General features: G+C 32.6%; 3 protein-coding genes and 1 pseudogene across 5 annotated transcripts; 2 read left to right on the top strand and 2 right to left on the bottom strand.

Annotated features, from left to right (window-relative positions):
* Positions 1-5,428: 5,428 nt before the first annotated feature.
* On the top strand, positions 5,429-11,554 carry LOC120217660 (annotated as a pseudogene).
* Positions 11,555-13,649: 2,095 nt separating this feature from the next.
* Positions 13,650-16,800, bottom strand: LOC120217662. Of its 2 annotated transcripts, none has more exons than XM_039214734.1 (8): positions 16,544-16,800; positions 16,366-16,455; positions 15,810-15,869; positions 15,534-15,573; positions 15,369-15,462; positions 14,538-14,597; positions 14,355-14,453; positions 13,650-13,884 (listed from the first exon to the last, which is right to left on the bottom strand). In XM_039214734.1, exons 2-8 carry the CDS (start codon positions 16,437-16,439, stop codon positions 13,805-13,807), a joined length of 507 nt encoding a protein of 168 aa, XP_039070665.1. In that variant the 5' UTR covers positions 16,440-16,455; positions 16,544-16,800; the 3' UTR covers positions 13,650-13,804. The 2 variants fall into 2 exon arrangements, with proteins under 2 accessions (XP_039070665.1, XP_039070664.1); XM_039214733.1 differs by having other exon boundaries at positions 13,650-13,890; positions 14,362-14,453.
* A 3,139-nt stretch (positions 16,801-19,939) lies between these two features.
* Positions 19,940-22,566, top strand: LOC120217663. The gene is made up of 5 exons (XM_039214735.1): positions 19,940-20,107; positions 20,632-20,685; positions 21,012-21,115; positions 22,066-22,104; positions 22,194-22,566. The coding sequence occupies exons 1-5, from the start codon at positions 20,032-20,034 to the stop codon at positions 22,326-22,328; spliced, it is 408 nt and encodes a 135-aa protein (XP_039070666.1). The 5' UTR covers positions 19,940-20,031; the 3' UTR covers positions 22,329-22,566.
* A 589-nt stretch (positions 22,567-23,155) lies between these two features.
* Positions 23,156-25,221, bottom strand: LOC120217661 (sphingolipid delta(4)-desaturase DES1-like). 2 transcript variants are annotated; one of them, XM_039214732.1, is made up of 3 exons: positions 24,956-25,221; positions 23,308-24,178; positions 23,156-23,203 (listed from the first exon to the last, which is right to left on the bottom strand). In XM_039214732.1, the coding sequence occupies exons 1-2, from the start codon at positions 25,124-25,126 to the stop codon at positions 23,357-23,359; spliced, it is 993 nt and encodes a 330-aa protein (XP_039070663.1). In that variant the 5' UTR covers positions 25,127-25,221; the 3' UTR covers positions 23,156-23,203; positions 23,308-23,356. The 2 variants fall into 2 exon arrangements, with proteins under 2 accessions (XP_039070663.1, XP_039070662.1); XM_039214731.1 differs by lacking the exon at positions 23,156-23,203 and having other exon boundaries at positions 23,238-24,178.
* Between the last annotated feature and the right edge of the window lie 1,247 nt (positions 25,222-26,468).

Below are 26,468 nucleotides of genomic sequence, written 5' to 3'. Positions count from 1 at the left end.
CATTGGTCGTAGTATGATGGTCGGCTGACCCATTAACGATACTATCTCTACATAGATAGGCACCTTCATTAAATAAGCCAAAGAAGTAACTACCCCAAACCCTCTTAATATCATGATCTTTCGTTAAAAGAACACCATTGTTGTCCTTAATAAACCTAATGTTACCTAGATCCTTTTTCCTAATCTCCCTAGATTTTGCAAGTCTGAAGATGCCATTTTGTCCTTCCTTGGTGTCTAATCTCTTGTACATTACCTCATATACATTAGGTTTCGAGTCTTACAATCTTTTTATTAGGATCATGAAAAAAACTCATGTTTTCCTGTATGGTGCAACAATAAACATCCATGCTTTTCTTTATTGCTTTATTAGTGGTTGCAGGTGGTCATGGAATTTAATTTGTAATTTTTGTATTTTTAACGAAGATGTGCCTTTTAAGTGGAAACCCTCTTCATGGCCAAATGCCACCTGTATATTACACTACAAATTAATATATAAAATAAACACTTGCCAGTGTCTTAAAAGGCATTCTCACCTGTGCTTCCACTTTAGTTTTCTTAAATATGATTATGCTCGTGGAATATAACATAATTTCTCCACGTCTTCACGCTCTCTAACAGTTCTTGACCCCATTTATATCTTCTTTCCGATTTAACTATTTATTTTACTTTTTTGGCTGATTTATTTTAAATTTACTTGGTCCATATAAAACCACGTCAAGCATATTCCAACTCTTTTTCACCTATAATTTTAATATTTTATTCCTCCTCTTTCGATATTCAATCCTTTTGAGGCGGTAGGAAATCTACATGTACACATATTCCTAGTGTGAAAAAGCATAGAAGAAGATTTGATACCTTCCCTTAACGGCCATTGCCAAATACAAATTAAATATTACTAAATGAAAGTCTAATCATGATGTCACAATGATTTAACACTTTTTTAGATAATAAAAAATCAACATATACATGTATGTCAGCCTTCATTAAGATTTCATTGATCATATCGAAATTCTCATAAATACTCTTTTATATGATAATATATTTTCTAATTACATTTAAAAAAAAAGTGTTGACGATTCGTCGAGGTAATATAAATTCAATTATATTTATGTTATATAAATATAATTGTTTGTATATCTAATTACTAATGCCACACGATCAAAACTCATACATTACATTTTATACTCGTATTTGACAATTTCAAATAATTATACGCTATAGAGTGGGCTGCTTGAATTAAAGGTATCCATCGTAAGTGGTGGTAAAGTTGACTAAATAATATTGATGCAATTTGACCTATGGAAAGATATATTTTGGAGGCACGATGATCATCGTTTCAAACACCACTTTTACTTTTGATATAATTATTGATATTTGTCCATCCATGACTTTGCCAACTTAATGCTTCTGAGCCAACAGATCAGTGATTAATTCTTCCACCATAGATTTCTTTCTTTGACAAAATGTTCCAACTCCAAAATTCATCAGCTAAGCCGCTTCAAATTTGAGAAATACTGAAATTATGATTTTAGTCGCTTTATCAATCTTAAATATCAATATAATTTAGTATAATTTGATCCTTATTTTTTTATAGTATTATTAAATAATTCATTTTAATTAAAATGCTACATAAATTTTCTTAAAAATATTTATTCTAACACAAAATATCTTTTTTTTTCTCGTATCAATGAGTTGAAAAAGATATTTTTAAGAAAAATCCATGTCAAAAAGTTAACCAAAACAATTAAGAGATATTAAATTTAATCTGATTAATGATATTGTAAAAATAGGATTACATGATGTTAAACTAAAATATAAATAAAATTTATCAATAATTATTTGGTTGAGTGAGAAGAGACATTAGATCCATTAAGTAAGATTGGAAGTTCAAATCATGAAGTTGCAGATTACGAAAATTGAATTCGAAGATCGTCCCATAATAGACATATACAATGTCCAGTTTAGATTAGTCGACTAACTAATGTAAAAATATATTCGACACCAATATAATCAAAATTTGATGTTATTTACGCATTTTGAATTTGTAGGAAATGGATTTTGGATTGCGTTTTAGGTCAGCCTACCAAAAGTGCAACACAACGAGAGCTGACAATTTGTTCCCCGAAAAAGGGGAAAAATGAATTCATATAAAATATAGTAATGGAAATAATGAAGATTAGGAACCTGTCATTTTCAACATAATATATAGATTTTTAGTATTTATTTTGCCTTTCCAAGTAGACAATTTAGTTAGTGCTTAAATCACATATCTTTTAAAAAAGGTTAAGTTTATACCTACAAAAAGAATGCCCTTTCATTTTGGTTTATAGGTAATCAGATTAAAGAGAAAACCCTCAATTGCTTTGGCATCTCTTCTATTAGCCTCTAGTTTTGTTAAACTCTCTAAAATTAATCATTTACGTACTAAAAATGTCACATCAACATATCAACGTATAATTAGACCCAACCAATCAATTTAAACATTCAATCAAACGAACTATCATAACCCACGTTAATTAAGACTGGATATCAATATCAAATTAAACGTTCAATCAAACAAAATATCATATCAAACATTCGATTAAACTAAAGATTTACTTTAAAGGTTTCGAAAATCTTGCATTGTTTTTCACAAATATATTTTCTTAAGTGATAAGAAATCTCTATTTGATGTCTTGATCGCCAAGCAACTTCAAAATATGAACTTCGACATCAATTTACATCAAAGATGCACTAGATGTCCAACAAAGAAATCACGTACATAAGTTTATATCATCATACAAACTGATGTTTATACAAAATAAATCCATCTTCAAATTTGAAACTCAAATTCATATTGTGCATAAAACTCTTGCAATACACCACCATGACACCCAAATTACAATATGTATTAATTAAATGATAAAAAGCCGCTTTTTAGAAATTAAACAAGCATTTATATTTTTTTTTTGGATAATTTCATTTCATTACCCAAGAAAGCAGAAAATCTGCTACAAATTAAAGCGTACAATAAACAACAAATTACAATAACAACCAACAAAGCTAATCAACTATCATAACATGGCACAATAAAGCAATAATCACAGCTTAAGGCAACTCCAGCTTGTACAGAGGGCAATATTTCTAGAATCAGCTCTATTGATTGGCTTCCCCATCATTCGAATCCGAACAACATCCTTGATATCCTAAAATACAACATTCACCGATCTTGCTCTGCCCCCAAAAAGCATGTTGTTCCTCTCCCTCCAAATGCAGTAAACGTGACCCGCCCAAGCAAATTTGAGCACTTTCACTATAAGAGATTTGCCCTTGAAACAATGGATCGTCCAAGCCACTTCTCAATATTTCATTGCCCTTGAGCCTTTATATTTATTTTATAAAAATATAGTATTAATTATAATATAAATTATAAAATATTATAAAAATATATTTTATAGCATAAATTACAATATAAACCAAAAAATATTTACTTTATAACATACATTAACTCGTTTTCTTATTTAAATATTGAATTATGTCTCGGGGTACAAATTATTGTTTAGCATTTCCCCCCCCCCAGATTTTAATACAAAATCTTTTTAATGATATTTTTTTTGGAGTTCATGTTTATTTTATAATATATGTTATTTTTTAAGCAACTGAATTTTATTAATAAAGACAATAGAAAAAAAAAGAATTATAACACACTTAAGAGAAAAAATGAGAATAATAATTACAAAAAATATTCGTATAAAAACAAAATTATTAAACTCATATATACAAAAAAATAACGAAATATTTCATTGAAAATGACAGTCAATATGAAAAAAATTCAATAACCTTCATACAAACTCTTTATCTCTGTCGAATGAGATGATTTACAAATTAATAAAGAAGCGGTGAGCAAACCAAACTATCTGACAGGCTGCTTCGCTACACAATTTATTATAACAACAACAAGCTTTTACTAAATAAAGGATCTGACTATACGTGACCACTGACAAACCAATCAGAAAATAAATGTCGTGAGAGTCTTTGTGCGAGTACTAAAGCGACTGCAAAAATATGTGGAAAATGCACCAAAAGCCATAAGGAACGTGTCATAAGAGGAGAGAAAATGTGTATCATAAGAGTAAAGAAAAACATGTCACAAGGACAAAGATTTTTATTCAAAATTTGTAAAAGAAAATGATTAGTAAAATTTAGAGACTCTTCTCTAAATAATATCTTCTCTAAAAATCGAACTTAAATCCTCTTTTAAAAAGTACAATAGTTTTATCGTTCCACCCAACATGTTAATTGTTAGTGAAATTATATACTCAGCATGTTTTTATGCTATTATTGCGAAAATATATAATTCCTGACTAAGCAAACAAGTGCATCCAACAATCATAACCTTAAATCCCATAATTTTGGGTAAAACAAATTAATGAATTACACAATTAATTTTGGGTGATTGAGTTTTTATTTTATTTCATAAGTGGAATTATTGAAATTGTCACTTATATGCATTAAATAATAATATATTAAATAAATTATTTTTATCTTAAATAGTTATTTGTTTTGATGTGATATTATAATAACTAATTAAATTATGACATATTATATTTAATTATAATAATATATTAATTAAATCAACACAAATAATAATTTGAGATTTTTTATAGAAAGTTTAAGTGTCAAATTAAAAAAGTAACTATCAAATTGTGAAAATTTATCGACTTCAGAAATTAATTTGTATAATAAATAAAAAGCTATAGGTCCGAATTATGACTTTGGGTTCGTATGCTATACTCAAATTTAATTTTAAATTATTATATTTCAATTTAATATAATTTGATCGGTTATTTTTTATAACCACTGGTATTTAATTTATTAATTGATGAATCTATCGGGTACTAACTTTTCTAATTTTATCTATTTAATTATTCAAACCAAACGCTTAAGAGATCTAGTGTCTCATCTTATTAGATGAACTAGTGGGTCAGACACTATTAATTGATGTAAATAATATACACTACTAATTATTTATATTAAAACGTTAAGGTTATTTTTTATTTTAAAAAATTTATTTCAACATAAAAAATCTATTTAAAATATGTTTTTCAATAAAAAGTTATCTTGATATTTTAATCAAAATAGTTAAGAATATTGGCTATTTAAATTAATTAATGATGTTATAGAAAATAGAGAAATAAAAAATATTAACTTAAAGTAAAGGTTTAAATGTTAAACTTAACCATAATAGATGTACTAAAACTACATTTTGGCCAAAATTAAATTAAATACTTTAGTTTATGGTTTATATGGGTTTGCATGTGATATGGGAAAAACAAAAGGGACAACATAAGAAAGTACACAGCATAATCCAGATTCCACTGTATATTCTTTTCTACATATTCCACAATTATATAAATGAAATCTCCAGTATTAAAAATTCTCCTTCTAATAACAAATGATAGAGGAAAGCAGCCGTTCTTCTTTGTTATTGTGCTGCTCTATGCGTTCAAGCTTCGTTAATGGCGTCGTGATTATTGGGATTCTGAGTGGAATCTAACTTCTCCGAATTTCTCAGCGGTTTTTGTTCTGTTTTGTTTTTTGCCTTCGTTTTCCTATTTATATTGTTTGGACCTGTGGAAATAGGAAGAAACGGCGAGGAGAGAAAGATTATAAGTTGTTTTCTGAGTTTTGACTCTGATCGATTCAGTTTATGATTTGTCGCTTTTCTTTCGTTTGGATTCATGGCTCTACTCATATTGAGAAGCGGCAAATGGTAAGTTTTTTCCCGCGCCCTTGGATTTTTGTCTTTTTATAGAAAGCATGAAATCTATTAGAACTAGAGTTTTTTTAATGGAATCCAAGCTTATTCTTGTAGTTTTATTTGGATTTTTGGATATTTTAAGTTTGTATGCGAAGAAATCTTGTTAAAGTAGCAAACCTTGAAAAGAAATGGGATTTTTGTTGAGTAACCTAAGTGAAGGATATATATGTGTATGAGTTCTAAGTTTTTTTAATGTATTTTGAGGATCCTTAGAAGGTCGAATTCCTGAAAAAACGACTACATGAAACATGCGTTTGTGAGTGTGGAATACAAAAATCATATTTTTTCAATGAATTTTTCCATCTCAGTGATCAAATATTATATGTAGGCAAACTGTAAACTAACTGAAGGATAGTAAAATTTATTTGTCTCATATTCTTCAATCTACGTTTATTCTTGTTATTAATGTATTTGTGCATCTTATATTAAGATAAGAACCTTTTGTATTTCATAGAAAAAATAAGAACTGATTATTGAACTGCGTGATGCTGTTTATAATTCCTTTATATCTGGTTATTGTGAAGGTTTCATGGAGATATTAAATGGCTTAGAGGAGGAGTTGTGAGTCTCGGCAAAGGAAAAGCCATAGTTCAGATAAATTTCTTCGGGCATTATTTGATAGGCAGCTTTCCACGGGCAGTAAATTACAAGCTATTGTTTCTGTCTGCTTGGTCGATCGAGGCTGATCTGTCCGTCCAATTTAGTTGAACTCTTCTTGAGATAGATCTGTTGTGTTGTAGGGAGAAAAGAAACAGAAACTTAAGCTTTTCAATCTGGGACATATCTTGTCTTTCAGATTTTAGAATTTCGATGCATATTAATTTGTGAAATTTCAGCTCTGTTGGGCAAATCTTCTTTGGCAAAACTACTACAGTTTCCTTTGGCTGGGTGAATTTCCTGGGGAAGAAGTGTTTATTATCATCATTTGCAACTGCTTTTGAGGGGATCGCCTTTCGTACTTGTAACTTCATTGTCACCTTCAAATAATACACCTGTCAAGTTTACCCTTTTGTGATTTCTGTGGGATATCTCCATTGGAAGTCCCCTCCAACGTGAACTGCGTCCCATTTGGGCATATCTTCTTTGGCATTTAGAGTCCTTTGTTGGCTCCTTTGTCCCTTTCGGGCAAATCTCCTTTGGCATTAGAGTCAAAATATCCAGAGAGGATATTTTACTCACCATCACTTCAAACAGTTGAATCAACTGGAAATTACATATCCCGCAATTTGCAACGGAAAAGTATAGTCATATCCTCATCTGTATCCTCCTCCAGGATTGACTAGTGACTTACCATTTTATCACAATATCTATCAAGACTTGAGAGCTTAATATTAAGCGGGACAGGCATATATTGGAAGCTTCATTTTTTCAGACAAGAGTAGAGTAACTGGTATAGTTTGTTATTCTTGCCTTTTTCTATTCTGTTATAGCGTTTGTATGGAAAAAGAAAAATGAGATGAGAAGCCTTCCATGCATATGCAGGTGCGTACTCTATTTTGGTCTACTGAAGATCCTGCTCTTCAAGATAACAAACCTTTGAAAGAAAAAGTTACACCAGACTTTATACTTTTAACTACCGAGGTCAGTTATTGCCTGAAAGTGCTTGATTGCTACTTTTTTATATTTTATTATTGCTAAATTGTAATCTTTATATTTTATTATGTTTAACTAAATGTGCATCTTATCATAGGTGCTAAAAATGGACTCTCTCTTTACCGATTCAGAATGGGAAACTTTTAGTGAAACTGGCAGCAGCGAACAAGAAGAAACTGACTTTCTATATGGAAATCATGCTTGTACCATTCTATCGAGTATGGAACAAAGTATTGGAAAAATTGATGAGTTCCTATCATTCGAGAGGGGATTTGGATTTCTTCATGGAGACATTGTGCGCTCTATAACAGACCCGTGTGGGCAGATGGGCAGATTAACCAAAATAAATATGTCTGTGGATCTCGAGAATGCTCATGGGAAAATGGTAAAAAATATAAATTCAAAACAACTTTCGAAGATCCGCACCATTTCAGTAGGGGATTTTGTGGTTAATTCAAATTGGATAGGAAGGGTGGTTAAAGTGGTTGACTCTGTCTCAATCGTCTTTGATGATGGGTCGAAGTGCGAGGTCACTGCTGTGGATCATGAAAAGCTTGTGCCCGTTTTCCCCAACATAATCGATGACTCACAATATCGATATTATCCAGGTCAGAGATTAAAGGTTGTGCCTTCAAAAGTTTCTCGATCAACTAGGTGGTTATGTGGTACCTGGAGTGGAGATCAGGATGAAGGAACCGTTTCAGGTGTGGATACAGGTTTCGTCTATGTTGATTGGATTTCCTCTGCTCACGCTGATCATGATTTAAGTGCCTCTCCTCCCTTGCGTTTGCAAAAGGCAAGACTTGATTTTGTTGCCATGTTTTTCCCATTCAAATTGGCAACTTGGTGACTGGTGTATGCTTTCTTTGGCTGGCCAAAAGGGGACTACTGAAGAATTTCTCCATCCATCAACTTGTAGTATAACTAGAGATTACTGGAAACTAGGTAAAGGATTTGAAAGAGGAAACCTGCATTCAAGATTGGAAGAGATATTTGCAATCATTAAGACAAGGACCAAGGTTGATGTTGTGTGGCAGGATGGTACTTTGGGTTTAGAATTAGATTCAAAAAATTTACTTCCTGTTGGTGTTGTGAATGCCCATGAATTTTGGCCTCATCAATTTGTCCTGGAAAAGGGAACCATTGACAATAGTCAAAGATGGGGTGTGGTGCGTGGTGTGGATGCTAAAGAACGAACTGTCAAAGTGCAGTGGAGAAACATGCATGTGAATCAAATAAGTGGTTTTAATGCTGATCAGATAGAGGAAACTGTTAGTGCTTATGAACTTGTTGAGCACCCAGACTACTCTTATTGCTTTGGGGATATTGTGGTCCATAATCAGTTTGGTGATCGAGCTGATAAAGGTCATGAAATCTTTCAAAATTCTTCAGAAGGAAAAAACTTGAATTCGTATCAGAATGAGAATCCCAGTGCATATTGTCTATCCTGTATCGGCATTGTCATTGGGTTTAAAGATGGTGCTGTGGAGGTGAAGTGGGTTTCTGGTCTTACAACAAAGGTTTGAATCTTTTTCATCCTTATTCCAAGATTCAAATCATATGCATACATATTTAATTATTCCATGATTCAAATCATATGCATACATATTTAATTATTCCATGATTCAAATCATATGCGTACATATTTGAAACTAATTTTTGTTGACTACATTCTGTTTTTAGCTCACAGTTCTGTCACCCTTTGAATTTATATTTAGACTTTGTCACAGGTTGCACCATATGAAATTTACCGTATTGATAAATACGAAGATTCAGCAACAATTCCTGTTCTCTTTGAAGAAAATACTGAGGCTTTTAATCAAGATGTTTTGTGCATGAGATGCAGTCTGATAGCCAGAAAGGAAAGGTAAATACAACTCTCTCTCTCATTTCCATTTGCATTTTTTTAGCATAACTTATCTGCCAATCTGTGTATTCTCATCTGGTTGTTTGCAGATGCACCACAAATACATGAAATAACTTGTATTATGCCCCTCACTGAACTAAATAACAATTGTGATTCTATTCTCAGGAGTTGTCGAATATCGATGATGCTGATGAAAGTAGCGAGAAATTCTCATGGTACCTACACCCTTCTTCCGTCCTCAAGTTGCTATTGGACTTTTCACAGGCATTGCTTATAGCATCCTTGGATCTCTTGATACCAGTTCACTGATAAGCCAAGATTCATCTGGTCGTATTTCTCACAATGCAAAAGAGTATGACATTATCCTTGAGGAAGAAGTATTGGAAACTTGCCATCAGTGTGCTGAACAAGATACGAGTGAGTTGCAGATATTTGAAACAACAAACATAGAACAGGAAGCCGAAGAGTTTGAGGAAAACAACGGTAGTATGTTGCCTAAACCCGGGGAGACTTCCAACAAATTTAGGCGGTTTGATATGGTCAGTGATTGCTCAGATCACCACTTTCTTGCTGAAAGTAAGGCGTTGGCTGTGTCTCAGGTTCGAAACACAACTTTGTTAACTCTTAAAACATACCATTTGAGTTGCTCAAAACGGTCCAGATAATCATTTTAGTTTTCGTAATTGTCCTTACTTTTAGGTCAAAAGAAGTTGGCTGAAGAAGGTTCAGCAAGAATGGAGTATTCTAGAGAAAAACCTTCCTGGTTAGCATTTGATCTTACTCTTTAGAATGATTTTATGTGTTGCATGTATTGATACACTGCCCTTGTTTTTTCGGTTACTGCTGATTGAATGCTTAAACTTTAAACCTGTTGCTATTTTCACGAGACTATTGTTTACCTGAGCAGAAACTATCTATGTCTGTGTATACGAGGAAAGGATGGATCTATTACGAGCAGCCCTTGTTGGTGCTCCTGGAACACCCTACCATGATGGGCTGTTCTTTTTTGACATTTTTCTCCCTTCGGAGTTCCCGTATGAACCACCGGTAAGTTCCACTATTCCAACCTTGCTGCTAATTAAAGGATCAATCGGCTAAGTAGTTGTTGCTTTCGCAGTGTTTATCAATCAGCTAAGTAATTGTTGCTTTCGGAGTGTTTATCTCTATAATGCCTAGAAATTATTAACATCATTGATTCATATCGTTTCGTATACAATAAAGTATTTCCCTTTTGAGAAAAAGAGGAAACATTCCAATTCATATTCTCCGCACAAATTGATTTATAAATACCAGTGTTCATGTAAACTAATGAAAATGTTAATATACGCCAAAGACATATCATGACATTTATGTTTATCAAAATTTTGCAGATGGTGCATTACCATTCAGGGGGGTTTCGCCTCAATCCCAACTTGTATGAATCTGGGAAGGTTTGTTTAAGCCTTCTAAATACGTGGGCAGGTTCGGACACTGAGGTCTGGAATCCAGGAAAATCCACAATTCTTCAAGTTCTTCTTTCCCTCCAGGCCCTTGTGCTTAATGAGAAACCTTATTTCAATGAGGCCGGGTATGATAAACAGTTAGGAAGATATGAGGGGGAGACAAACTCCGTAAGCTACAACGAAAATGCTTTCCTTGTAACCTGCCAGTCTATGCTTTATCTACTCCGGAAGCCGCCCAAGGTAAAATTCCATATTTTAACTATTTTTTTCCAGCTCTCTTTGCATTTGTTGAATTGATGGAGTTAATACTGATGCTATCTCTTGATTGAATGCCTATTTCTCTGCTGGATCAGCATTTTGAGGCCCTTGTCAAGGAGCACTTCAGTAGACGTGCTGAAACTATTCTCTTGGCGTGCAATGCATACATGGAAGGAGCCCCAGTAGGATTTGCTCTTGAATGCAGCAGAAATGAGCTTGATGTTAACTTTAAAGGAAGTTCTACGGGTTCAAAATCATGCTTGCCAAGCTTTTCCCGAAGCTTGTGGATGCATTTTCAAATCAGGGAGTGGATTGCAGCCAATTCCGGGATAAGTAAACGTATCACTAAGGTGCTAGTAGGTAAATGCAAATGTTCATTACATTACTGAAAATTGCTATAATGTGAGTAGCTTTGTGTAATAGTCATCACCTGAATTCGAGACGAAATCGAATAAAGATCCCTGTAAGAAGGTTAGTTTTGTATCATATCAAGTGTTCTATGACCGTAGAAAGCTATCCCTAATATGCTTGTGCTATGACTGTACAAAGCTGTTGTTTTCAGACAATAAGATTGTTAAGAAGTGATGATTGGATTGTTGTGCTTCGATTAATCTCTTTTGGAGTTTCCCAAACTCTAGTTCCTATTCTGTTTCAGTTTCTATTTGATGTTAGAACTATACCTTTTCTAGATTATGAATTTGCTATATCTTGTATTGTTTATCTAAAAATGAGAAACCCTAAATATGCTTTTAGATAAACAGCAGCAAAGTTCATCCCAACAGTCTCGACAAGAACATGAACCATCTTTAAAATGATGAAACTGAAGCCTGTCACGAACGGTAATCTCCGTATCGGCAATAAACGAGATATGTTTGATAGCCATACGACAATCCTCACACATTCGAAGGTTCTTTACAATCCCGATCGGCATGCCAAGCGGCATAAGTTAAACCCGAGGAAGATGAAAATCAAGTTTTTGATGCAGATGAAGAGGATCTTCATAAATGGCTTGAAAAAGCAAGAAGAAAAAAATAAGGTCCACAACCTATAACGCTTCTTGCTACCACAGCAGCTGGCAATCAAACTACAGATGATCAAAACACCTTCGCTGAAGAGGCACAAGAAAACAAGGTTGTAATCATAGAGATGGAGGACTAGAAGTCTTTATGGGGTCTTCCGCTTGATGAATGACAGTGAAAATGTTTTCATGGATGAGGATGAAGGGCCGGGACCTTCTGAACAAGATAGAAAAAAGCAGAAAATGAGGTGGGTGGGATGGTCGGAAGTAGCTGATACTAGTGTTGAAAATCATGCTAATGAGGATAATGATGAGATTGTTTCAGATGAAACCATTCACGAAGTTGCAGTTGGCAAAGGATTATCAGGTGCGCTGAAGCTTCATGCGTAGACGGGGGTTGATGGAAGACATGAACTAAAGAAGATAATAGAGGTTGTTCGTGACAGTTCATCTCTTTTGGTTTGGACGAAGAATCGCAATAGTTGATAGAAGAGAGATGAGCTAAAGAAAATAATAGAGGTTGTAGTAATTAGTTGCGGTTCACCTCTTATGATTTAAACGAAAATTGTATATGATGTATTCTAGAAGAGAGGTGAGCTGAAAAAGATAGAGAGAGAATACAGGAGAGATTTCGAGAGAGTCCTTTTTTCTCAGTCTTACATGGTAACTTATATACAAAATCTCTTAGCGTTGATTCTAAGGTGATGATGGCTGTTCATAGGTTGGCAAGACGAATAAACCTGACTGTTAGTAGATGTGGTGGGTCTGCCAAAGCAATGGCCGATCTGTTGTTTTTTCAGGGTGCACACGCGTTCATCTTGAAATTGAATTTTCTTCGATTAGTTATATATTTTATTGATAGTGCCCACCCCATTCATAATGTGTATAAATTAATATACTTGTGTCTAGCTTCAAAAATATTTTTAATCTGCCATTGTGCCGGTAGTTATGCAAGAGGTTGTATCTAGCCAAAGGATATAGAACTCCAAATCGAGAAACTCCGAAAGAATGGTAGCGGAAGTGTGCCTTGAGGTCTGGAGAAGGTACAATAAAACTATTGAATGGGGTGGCCGAGACATGGACAAGAAAGAGAGCAAACCTGTTGGCATTGTGGATGATGATCATAAAAATGATAGATTTAAAGATATTCGAATCAAAGGATGGATGGATTTGGTTGAATTATGACTCTCAAGGAAGCCTTCCGGATGTTTTCCCATAAATTTCATGGCAAGGGACCATGCAAAATGAAGCAAGAAAAACGGATGAAGCATTATCAGGAAGAATTGAAGCTGAAGCAAATGAAAAATTCAGATACACCTTCACTTTCAGTGGAGAGGATGAGGGAAGCTCAACTATTGAACACAAACGCAAGTAGTACAGAATTTCCAAATACCGTTTTCAGTTCCGATTCCATGTTATGTATAATTTGACTTGTTTCCATTACCTATGATAAAGATTAAGATGGAAGCTGTTTGTGTTTTGAGTTTAGTTCAGTTAATATTATTGTTGGTATAATATATAAGATGTAGAATCAAGCATGTTTAAACTAAAATGTACTTTAATTTATAGATGGAGAAGAATTTGAATAATATAAGCATCATATCATATTATTCAAAAAGATGAAGGATGGTGAATAATTCAATAAAAGAACGAAAGAAGCTATAGCCTTAAACAGACAGTTCAATAAAATCCTTTTTTTTCTAAAACGCTGTACTAGAATAGAAAGACAAAAAGCAAACTTTGGATACTGCAAAGCATATAGGCTAAACAATTGAAAAGATTAGAAGAGTTCAGACATCACCGTATTCGTGAAATAAAGCAAAACTTCAATCTTCAGGTGGGAAGCCTTCGTCCGAACCATTGTCCAGAAAAGTGCCAAGAGTTTTCCTCAACATGCCGAAAGTTTATCATCCTGCATCATGCAGAATGTGAACTGAATATAATTTTATACATTATTAATTTTGGTTGCCTTGTACATTATCAATTAACTAAATAACATCGTCTCATTATAAATGAAATTTTATATATATAACATTGTCTATTGAAATATCATCATTCAACTCATTATACATGGCATTTTGTTAAATATGAATCTTATTATGATACATCATTAATATACTAATAAAGAAATTTAAATAAAATTTATATTTAATACATTAACGATATAAGTGACATAATGTGATTTATTATTAATATATAGATTTACGTTATAATCAAGGATTGACTAAGAGATGTTAGGAACTGTTAACTTCTAAAAAATTTACATTTCCTGACATAAAATCCAAAGTTCATCGGTAGAATAACGGTGTATATCGAATGTAAATGATTTAAAGCTAAAGTAATAAAATCACATATTCAAATGTTGGATTTTTGTTATATTTACCTGTTTCTTTTTCTTCAAGGACTCGCCCAAGTGAGAAATTCTATCAGCACAGAATTTCTCTTGCTCAGATATTAAGTTCTTCTCTCTTTTCCCTAATGCCAACCAAAAATCAAATTAGTAGAATCGGGTTTCAGTAAAAACAGGGGAATGACAGAGTTCGGTGCTTTATTGCTCACTCAGTTGTTCATATCGCCCGAACAGCATTTCTTTGTCTTCCTCAAATTTGGAAATAGTATCTGTGGAGCGGTATTAACGATCAGATCAGAATCAAAAGTCTCCGTCTACAACGAAATATAATTGTTTAGCAGTATCAATTCAAATTTAATGGTTTATTTCGTATCATAAACCTCAAATTCTGAAAAAGTCTAAAGTCAAGAATTATCTCAAGTTTTATCTACCATCTTTCTTACCCAGACTCATCGAGTATCAAATATGGTTATATCAACCAGATATGAATATGCTTAGTTTTTTTCCAAGTTTATTTGTAGATTTGAAAGATCTTACGTTAAACCCATGTCCTAATATAAAGAGTATGGCAACATAGTCTACTTGGGAACAAATCCTAGGCTATTTGAGATTTCACCTAACAGTTTCAACATTAAGGAAAAATAAAGAACTGCACTTATTATGCTGAAATTTAAAACAAACCAAATCATAAAGCTTTAACAAGCTAATTAGCTGGGGGTGGTTCCGGTAACAAATGACCAAATAATAAAGAACTGCACTTATTAGTCAGGTAAAAGAGAGTGTTGTTCTCCTTAAATGATACTAGTTCAAACAATTACATCTATAGAGTGTGTAGCCGTTATCAATAACTAAAAATTTTGAATAAATACTATGTTGTAATTACTCAGACTATTAAAATAATAATAATACAAATAACAATGTATCTTCTTCGTGCATTAGGTAGCACGAAGGACAACTAGTTTGAAAATGTTAAAAAATAAATTAATGTTTTTTTATCAAAACATTAAAATTTACTCTATTAGTAATTTATCAAAATCCACCTTTCAGGGCCTGCAGATGGGCAGCTTTTTCTTTGCAGAATTTCTCATAAACCTCTTGAAACTTTGTAATCTCATCCTTCAAGCAGTTTTCACACTGCAAATAAAGCAATCGCATTAGCATTTCAAGCTTTCAACCCATTTAGTAAATACAAATAACAAATTCACCTCTTTTGAGCTCTTTGAAAGTGCCTTAACAAATGTTTGTCTACAGTTAAAAAACAAATTAACAGCAATAAATTAGTATTTTTTCCATTAGGCACTTGCTTAGAATTAGATTTGCTAATTTTGGACACAATATGACAATACTAGAATTATATTTGTATAAATATATCATACTTCAAACACAACTGTAGCAAGTATAAAATATATGTACATAACAAGAACACGAGCTAGATAATTAGAATTTTGTTTCAAGTTCGGATTATAAGTAGGCTAGTTTACCTTTCCTTCTCAATTTTTGACTTCAGTTCTTGAATCTTAGACTTTATCTCAGCAGCCACACTGTAACCGCCGACAATATACAAGTAAGAGACTAATAAAAACCAGAAATTAATAAGGAACTGAGAAGAAAAAAGAATTTATGTTACAGTTTTATTATTTCATTTTCTTCAAAATTAAAATTATTTATGCAAAGAAGAAATTTGATAAATTAATTGCAAGGAAGATTAAACGAGCTAAAAAATCATTTGAGAGAACGTAATGATCTTCGCAAATGACTAACGAAACTCGTATAAATTCTGAGTAACAGAGTCCAAAATAACAAATGACTTAAGAAACTCGTATAAACTTTTCAAACTCATGAAAGCTGATCAACCAAAATTATACATTAATTTGCAAAAAAGAAAACATGACAACTAAAAATGTGGAGAAAAACAACTTCACCGTGGAATCTATGGAGGATATATCATATAGTGAAACAGTCTTATGCAGAATTTTCATTTATTCCAAAAACTTCAAATCAGTATCAGAAAAGAAAACGAATAATTATGTATATTACCTGGAAATCGTCTCTTCGTTCTTCTTTTGACCGTCCTTCTGCGCTTTCTCTTTGATCAGTTGCAGCGCCGACATAATCCCTTTGAGATCGCTGTAACTTTCACCAAAATTTCCTCAACAAACAAAATATTCAACAAAAATAAAATATAGAAAACATAAATGTTGTTGATACAAATGACCTGGAAATATCAGGATCGAAATCATCGACTAATCGGGTCTTCGGATCGGATTTAAGCAAAGACTCTGGTATTCGCTTTTTGCTCTCGTTTGGCTTGTTGACATTGTTTCAAATTTTGTTTGGAAATTTTTGGAGTTCAAAATGGAGAAGTAGGAGAGCGAGTGAAGTTTCTCTGTGTGAGAGAAAATACAAGTTTTGAAATTCTGCTGAGTTGTAGAAAATGGAGGTATTTGGCTGCTTGGAAACTGGAAATGCCGTTTTTTTTTACGCGCTCAAATGGCGCTCTTTTTCTCTTAAAATTCAATTACGCAATGTTTAATTCTGGTTAAATATCATTTGATACCTAATTATAACTTCAATATTCAATTTGGTCCCAATTAAATAACTATTTTAACATTGAAACCTACCAAGCTCAAGTACCCAAAAAAATCTAAGGAAAATGGGATTAATTTTAAAAAATTGTTAAAAATTATTACTTAAGATCATTTATTGTGAAGTATATACTTTTTGGTAGGGAAAGAAAAAGCCTAATTACACAAGGACTATCCTTATTAAATATACATATTTACCATTAGAGACCTCGTTTTAATCCGAATTCAACAGATTTTTACCTAATTTGATAGTTCCATGTTTTTTAATAAAAATAATAATTGGATTGGGTCAAGTTATGTCGGATTTTATAGAGAGTAAAATCAGATCAAATTTGAGTTTAGGGTGAAAATCTCTATCTTATATTTCTTATAAGTTTATACATAATTGTTATAGTATCCTTCTTTCTATAATTTTTTCAGTTAGGTCTCTATTTGATCAAATAAACATTATTTTTTATATATTTATGTCATATTGATTCAAATAGAAAAAATATATTTTTCTGATAAAGCATCTCAAATAAATAAGATAAACCTTTTAGATTAGATCGAATTTAAATAATTAAAATATATTTCTCAAGTCAAATTAAATTAAGCAAAAAATAAAACCTAACCCAACCCATTATTATCCCTATTTACCATTGCGTGAACTATGAAGTTGCCTTCCCGGTAAGCATCAATCACTCTAACCTCCCCATGGCCTCTTTATCAAAAGCTTCCTTCCTCTGTCCCCTATGTCTGGTCTTTGTATTTATTTCAGATATTTTTTAAGGATAAATTATACCATATAATTGAATTATATACAAATGTTTATTTTAGTCATTAAATTTTATAATTATTAAATTTATTAAATTGTTATAAAATATCATTGTGATATTGTAATAAATGCAAAATTTTAATAAATTTAATAATTAGTTGTAATAAATTGATATAATTTAATGATAATTTCATAATATTTTGATAAAATTTAATGACTGTTTTATAATTTTTGAAAGTTAAGTAGTAAAAATGATCATATATATATATATATATATCATGCAAACAACATGAACTGATAAATTTAATTTCGAATATTTTTTATTCCATCACAAATTTTATGCCTTCATTTTTTACGCAAAAACTTTACTATATAAACCCTTTTTACCAATCAAACCAAAACCACATAAAATGGCAGCAAATTGGGTTCTCTTAGCCTTACTATTCTCACTATGTTTCGCGACTTCATATGGTAAGAGGACCGGTGCCTCCTCCATGCAAGACAGAGTCGGAAAACACACGTTCCAGTCAAGCAGAGATTTCGTGTACGAACCCGATCCTGACTCTTCACCCTCCGGCAATCGTGATCATCCCGATTTCGGTATTCCCGACAATGAAAGAAACCCTCACTGTCGCTACTGCGACAATGCCGATAACATCTACCAACCTGGCTATGTCACCAGCGGCTTTTGCGGCAACAGCTGCAGTTGTCAATGCAACCCTTGCAGCATAGGGATTGGTTATGAACTCGAGGGACTCAAACGAACGATTAGGCACCTTACCATGAAACTTTAAGCCATGGTTTATTAGAGCAAAAGAAGGCGATGAATATGAACGCCATGGCACCAGAATCTTCATAGATTTATATATATACACATATAAGATTATATAAACTACGGGTTCTAATGTGCTAGCTGTTTTTATTATATGAATAAAAGAAATTTGAAGGACGCTTGATTTGAAATGAAAATGGAAGAGAAATATTATAAGGATAAGTATTTAAACTCTAATTTCTATGGTTTGAAAAATGTTAACATAACTACGCTTGATTTAGGTGTTTAAATTTTTTTTCGGTCAGTATAAGTGTCTAACGTTTCCGATGTTATTATTTTAAGTGTCTATACCTAGCAACCATTAAATTCTTTTATTAAAAATCAATCAATTTATCAGTATTTGACATGTGGTTTATTTTTTTACTCTCTCTGTCTCATTAAATTTGTTCTTATTGATACTTTTTGGTCATTTTTTAACTTTGACTCGTTATTATTTACAATTTATTATTGATAAAATATAAAAAAATATTTTAAAAACTTTCAATCAAATAGTTTTTAAATATATATTTTATAAACTCGATTATTTAAAATAATGATGGTCAAAATTTAAAATATTTCTTTTATCAATTTTTTTAAATAAAATCGATAAATCTCTAAATAATCAAATTTTCTAATTTTTCAAAAAAAAAATATCCTAAAAGTCAAAAAATCTAAAAATATCACTAACCTCGTCCCAGTTAATCACTAGTCGCTATCAAAAATATTGTTATTATCATTGAGCGGTCACTCACTCATTATCTCCATCATCGAACACCCCTTCTAAATCAATTGTTGATAACATATAAACTCTCACAAATTGAATCTAATTTAATCTATTACCTAATTTTTTTCATTAATATAGGTCTCTAACAATTTTGACGATACTATTGTAAGTGTCTATGTCATAATGACCGTTAAAAAATTTCGTCAATCACTTAAAATGTGATACATTGTGCGTTTATATTTTTTGATAAATTTATTTAAATAAAAACTTAAAATTATTTTAGTAATTCGACTTCACTCGATTTATAATTTTGTGGGAGTTTATACGGTTTCGACGATTGACTTGAATCATATTAAGCCTAAATAATATGATATTAATTCGACTCGACTCTACTCATAATTTTATAAACAACTATAAAAGTTTTAAATAAAATTCAAGTTATAAAATAAGACTCAAATAACTCAAAATATTTAGTAATTAGTACATTAGTTTTTAAGTACGAGTCGAGTTTCTCTACTCTACATGTTATATTTATATTGTATATAAAAAATATATATCTACATATCGTATATGATTATAAATTAAATTAAATTCAATTAATATCATAATATTATAAATAGAATTCGAACAACTCCACCCAATTAGAAAAAAATTAAAATAAAAATAAAATTATCAGGTAGAAAATTTTTTAGTACGACAACTCAATCGAATATCCACCCCATAATTAACTACCGATGCGATACCCTTCGAATCCCAAAGCTTAAAAGAACCAAAGATCCAATTTTCGTCCGTCGAAGACGCCGCGTTTGGAGAAAGCAAGAAAAAGAAAATGATACCTCAGCAATGGGCTCCTGCTTGTGGAAGTCAATGCACTGACAAATACGCCGCTCTTACGCAAATTCCTTGTATTACTTCCTTTTTTTCCTTCAAATTTTTGTTTCATTCCTGTTTTAAACTGTACGATTCTTTCTACTTTTTAATAATTTGGGATGCCCGATTCTTCCAAATATCAATTTAATAGATCTTATTATTTTGTGTATTCTTTTTAATTGATTGCATTTGAAGCTTCTTCCGTCGAGGTCAAGGTTCTGTTTAATTCTTTATTTTATTTATTTGTTTTTGTGTATCTTGTTGTTTTATTGCTTTATTTGTACGGATTGAGAGGGTTTCTCCCGATGTTTTTAATGGATACTCAACCTCTGTTGCAAGTTTTGGTTGTTGATTTTTAATAACATGAGCTGTAAAATGGCTACCAGTTTCCCAGAAATTTGTGCATTTGTGCAACGAGTTGCTTATAAAATGAATTTGGGATTTTCTTCATTTTGATTTCCACCTATTTCTGAATCATGGGCAATGGTTGATTTATCTGAGAATTCCATTTGTATGTCAGCCATCTATGAACGCTACTAAAAATAGCGATTTCTTGTAGGGAGAGTGTTTTGCAAAAAAGGGTGTAGCGCGGATGGAGAGACATGGGAAGAATGTAAGCATATTTGTATTAATTGTTGCTTTTGATTTCAGAACCGTTTCCGAGGAGAAAGTTGTATGTTCCATCAAATCTGGTTTAGTCAGTGGTTTGATGTTCCTTGTTCGGCTTTCCGGTGCTTGGATCAGATTTACGAGCAATTAGTCTCTCTAAATAATGATGGTTCATTGTTGATTAATGTATTAAGCATTTAATTTTTTGGATTATTCATGATGATTTCATCGATTGGCATAGTTCTTTAGCCAACCTTAATGAACACCGGTGAAACAGCATATCTTTTAAAGCTGATTATATCTTTATTTTTATGACTATTCACTTTTCAGGTTTATCGGAGTGTGATGAGATGTGCTATAAGGATCCTGTATTAAAGGACCAGAAATGGAGTGCTTACATTGATCGCTCCCCTGGAGCTACCAATTACTCCCAGGTACTTAATCTTGTGGCCATTTTCATCCCATTTTCTCACCTGTAATGATCCTAGTCCTAGATATTGTCGTTTATTCCGTGTTTTTTCATGTCTTATATGGTTGAACTGTTGTTCGGTCATCGGATTGTTATGAGCTGCATTTTATGTTATGTTTTACATGTTTGAAAGAATGAACATCTGAAAGTCTGCTATTATGCAGATTTAGTCAACTTATCTTCTCTTTAGAAATCTAGTACAGTACTTTAGCAAAAGGTTTTTAGTACCTTTTGAGTTTGGTGTTCACTTCTGCTATTCAGAGTTGATTATTTACACTGGTTTGCAATTGCTTTTTAGTGTTAGACAGGTTGTGGCACAGCAAACTTAGTCTTTGTGTGTATCAAAGGCAATATTCTCCTGTAAGTGCTTTTACGGCGCTCTGGAGTTGATAACCTGCAATGCTGCTTGATTATATTTGGAATGTTCTTGGAAACACACACACACTTGAAATTATTGTGCAAAAAGGGTAAAATCCATTACAAGGATGTAATTTTCTCAGTAGCAGCCCCGAGGTACTGTCTGTGTGCTAGTAGAGCTAGATCCACTGGTTGTATTGCTTCTAGACTTCGTAAAATGGGATATGCTTTTGTTTTTTGCAAGATCCTGCCTTCTTTTCAGAAAAGATGAGCACCATAATCACATGGAAGCTTCATTAGAGGTGACTTATTCTGTTGTTATCCTGATTATATTGTGCATAATATGGCACTTCCAAAGAAATTAAAGGTGAAAGTGCTGTGGTTTGAAGAACATTAATACTCTTATTTACTGGAGATACATGTGACTCGGAATGTGTTCTTCAGACATCTCATAATTCAAAAGTATAAGAAATCCATAATACGGATTAGTGAAATAAGCAATATTTTTTGTCAAATATTATAATATTAAATTCATTGTTGATTTTTTTTATCATACAGGAATGCTTCAGTGCCTGCGTAGCTGGCTGTGGTTATAAGGTTGGTCTGAGCTTGCGAACTTACACTTGTTACTTGCTTTCTTCACCTACGTTTTTATCTGCAATTTCTTGTTTCTTTACACATTGCAGTTTGAAATATGTAAAGAGATTGTTGCGCAAGTCAGACCAAGGCCATTGCTACTCAGTCCTCCTCCAGTGGTGAAACCGCCACCAGACTCTACACCTGATGAACAGGCCGAAGATGTACCAAGTACTTCAGCATAGCAAGAGATGAAACATAAAGTTCGATATAATCTTTATTAGCTGAATAGTCTGCTACGAGAGATTCCTCATGTTGCGGGCATGCTAATATTGATTGATAAAGTCTTGTCTGGTGCTGTTTCGGCGAATAAACTTCCTTTTTCTTCTGTAGTTTGCCACGTCAGTTTCTAACTTATTTAACCCTTCAAAACATTTCTGCTAATTAATATGGGAAGGCGATGTGCGACTACAATTTTGTTAATCGTGGCCACATGGAAATGCTTTTATCATATTTGATGATTTGGGAATTTCCATATTCTGAATGAAACTCCTTTAGTTTTGTTTGGAAACTATACGAGCTATCACCATTTGCATCTTATTGTGGGTGAACTTGGTGAATGAAATTTTTGGTATGTAACAGACCGTAGCCTGTTATAAGCCCATCTGATTCCTCAAAGAAAGTTCTTTGCTCACCGAATTGATATACTTGTTAATAAGACGTACCCCCCCCAGCCCACAAATGAAATCCGTTTTTAGTAATGTAATTGATATAAAAAAACAGCTCAAATGGACACATCAATTCGAATCCAAAAATAATCCGAATAAAATTCAGTATCTACCTACAACATCATATCTCAGAAAAGTAAATAAATAAATAAATAAAAGTTACTGGATGATCACAACTTAGGTGTGATTGGGGATTCTTCCCATTTTTGCCTCTGAAAATAGGTTCTTTCAAACCGACAATAAACAGGGAAATGAGTCGAAAGAGTAACAACAACTACGGTATAATGCAGATGATGCCATCAACAAATGAAAGCTGAATGCACAACCAAGCAGGAGGCGGCTTTGGGCCTTATACCATCAAGTCCTGCATCTTGCAGTGCAAAAGATAATTACTTTAAATGACTAATCAATAAATAATAAGTTCCATCATCTAAAACAGCATGATAGAAATTTGATTCATCAAGAAAATTACAACCAATAACAATATTGAGTAAAACTCCTAACGGAACCAAGGGTGGAAAGGGAGAGAGCGAAATGGGAAAGGCCTATTCGGATTTTTTTGATAGCTTCCTCTTCATTCGGCTAAAAGGGCCGACACTCCTGTCCATAATATACATGTAAATAACCTGGCTCCATGATTTATACGAATCCAAGCCTTCATAATATTCGGGAGCAATTTCCTTCACCTTATACAGTTTGTTCCCCGGAATCCTTGGGAAATCGTGGTGCTCGTTGTGGTAACCAACACTCCATGTCATAAAATTCAGGGGACCATAATAAGAATATGTTTCTTGTTTAGGATTGAATACGTAATGCTCGGAGATGAAATGGCCGGCCATTGGGTGCATTCCACCGCCAACAAATGTTGAAAGGATCAAATAAGCAAAAGATTTCCAGCCCCAAAAATAAACTAACATGGCATCAAGAGCAACCTGAATAGTTAAGTTGATGAACTCCCAATAACCAGGGGGCTTCGGTTGGAGAAACAGAGGGCGGAGAGCGTAGAAGAAGAGTTGGAAGATGACCCATACAGCTTTCGTGACAGAATTAGTCACAAAATGGGCTTCAGAGTGGCTCGGGACATCCATGTCAATGCCATCTACCCCTTGGAAACGATGATGCTCGAGGTGATACTTCTGGAAAGTGACAGACATTGGCACACCTATAGGGAGATTAGCAAAAATCCCGAGCCAACGGTTGTAAACAGGAGTGGAGAAGGCAAGATTGTGGCTGAGCTCATGGATGGCTAAGAAGAGATTGTGGTTGAGGAAAGAACCAAAGAAATAGGCAATTATCAACATCTTCAGCCAGCCGGCATCACGGAGGATAATTGCAGTACATAGCTGAAGTAAAACAACCACAGTAACCTGCAAACACAGTTTCGAGATAAGTATTGCCCATTTCGTCGTTTCAAAGTTTCTTAAGCTGAAAAGACCAGCAATAAAGTGGAAACAACAACGACACCAAATAAAATAGATGCTTTTGGTAAGAACTCGATTTCGACTCCAACTAAATTTGATGTGAACCACCACATCTTCATATGTCAAAGCTACTTGACTCTTCATTTTCTGAGAAATAATCGTGTCCAATACAAGACAGAGGTGGTACATTCATACATGAATTGGGATATAACTCTCCAAGAACCCTCCAAATACATGAAAAACCCGGAAACATATATGGATCCTATAAATCCTAATCTGAGTGACATGACTAAAAACACAATAATGAAGCTAAATTAATTTAAGGAAAACTAGTTTATTTTTCTTAGCTATAATAGTAATTTGGAACCTTGCAATAGATCTTGATGAGTTCAGCACAACAAATCCAAACAAATTTCAAATAAATATCACTGTTCTCAGAAAGTTGCCAAAGCAAAATAGATATAGATTCCACCAAATCAACAACCATTTCAATGAAATCGTATCATAGATGAACTATCCCTGAAATCAAATCGCATAAAGAACTTAATACCAAACAATGTGAATTGAAAGATCCAACTTCTGCGGAAAGACCCAGCTTTCCAGTTAAGGTAAATAAACAAAATAACTTAGAACCAAATGGATTCAATCCACTTGCATTGTCATTCCCTGGGATCTAAAAGGGCAACAAAAGAAACAGGAAAAAAATGAGAGGGGAATGAATACCTTAAGGAAAGCAAAAGGATCAGGGCCAAAGAGCTCTTTAATTTGGGGGTATTGAGAGAGGATCTGACGTCTCCTAGAAGCATGAGGTTCGTCTGTGTATGACCAGAAGAAGTCATTCGCCATTAATATCTCTTCTTTATCTTCCTCTCTCTTTTCTCCTCCTTTCCCCATCTCTGTCTATCAACCGTTTGATTACCCTTTCCTGATCTTCCAACTCTGCTTCTTTCTTTGGAAATGGTTTTGCTTTTTGTGTGTGTGGAAAATTAAACATATATATAGACACATATAAAAGAATATAGATAAATTGCCAATTTATGAGAGCCTAAAACATTTCGAAGGCTTTTTAACAAATGGACGGCGTTGATGCAATTGCACGGGTCAAACTTACAAAACCCAGCTTGGAATTTCGACCTTTTTAATTAAACTTTTAACTATTCAAGATTAACCATTAAAATACAACCCCACGTGATACAAGATTAATCTAAAGTTCTCCAACATGAAACTTCAGTATTGAACTTATACGCAACTTTTTACTTCCGTAAAAAAAAGTTCATATCACAGATAAATATTAAGTATATCATACATTTTATTTAAATACTTAAAATATATTTTTAATTAAAGTAAACATCTAAAATTATCTTTTTGATCAAAATAGGTACCTACAATGTTTTTATCAAAACAAGTATCTAAAGTATTTAACATTTTTTATCTAAGTTCTAAAAAAGTTGACATGTTTAGATGCATAAATGAAGAAGTTTTAATATTTTAGATATATATTTTGATTAAAAAAATACTTTAGATGCAGATTTTGACCAAAGATACAACTTTAAGTACTTACTTTGATAATAAAAAAATACTTTAAGTACATAAATGAAAAATATGATATACTTTTGATACTAATTTATAAGATAAACCTTTGTAAAATGATCTTAATGAAATAATAGTGTTGCTATAAAATAAAAATGTTAGTATTAACTAGTAAGTAGTAATAAAATAATAAATGATATAAGATAATCCATTATATCATGGTAGAAGTCACTATCTTATAAGTAAATTCATATGGATTGATGTAATTTCAAAAGTGGAGGTTGTCCCTCAAAATTAACATAATCTTTCAAATTTCATACACTCCGAATGAGGAAGTGAAACTCGTTTGTGTTACTCTATTCGACTGGAAAAAAATCAAGAAAAAAAATATTAAAACCATCAACTGTAGATTCCAATTAAGGAGAGGAACTATCGCATTTATAAGAATAAGAGATAAATTTGTGAAATGACAACTACCCACTCCAACCACTTCATAAATATGAATAATTCACCCTTAAAATAGCCTTTCACTATTTGCATTATTAATAATTTAAGTTTTCAATATGTTTAACACGTTTGAAGATGATTTAAAAAGTTAAGAGATAACTTTTAGATTCATAAAAGGATATTTCAACATAAAACATCTAAATTTTATTTTGATACTACTATTTTTCTTTTATTAAAATAGTACTTAAAATATTTTATT

The sequence above is a fragment of the Hibiscus syriacus genome, unplaced genomic scaffold (genome assembly GCF_006381635.1).
Source record: "Hibiscus syriacus cultivar Baekdansim isolate YM2019G1 unplaced genomic scaffold, ASM638163v2 tig00110187_pilon, whole genome shotgun sequence".
Taxonomy (NCBI): Eukaryota; Viridiplantae; Streptophyta; class Magnoliopsida; order Malvales; family Malvaceae; genus Hibiscus; species Hibiscus syriacus.
Note: the sequence above shows the minus strand (reverse complement) of the source record. Positions and strands in the feature narration are given on the sequence as shown.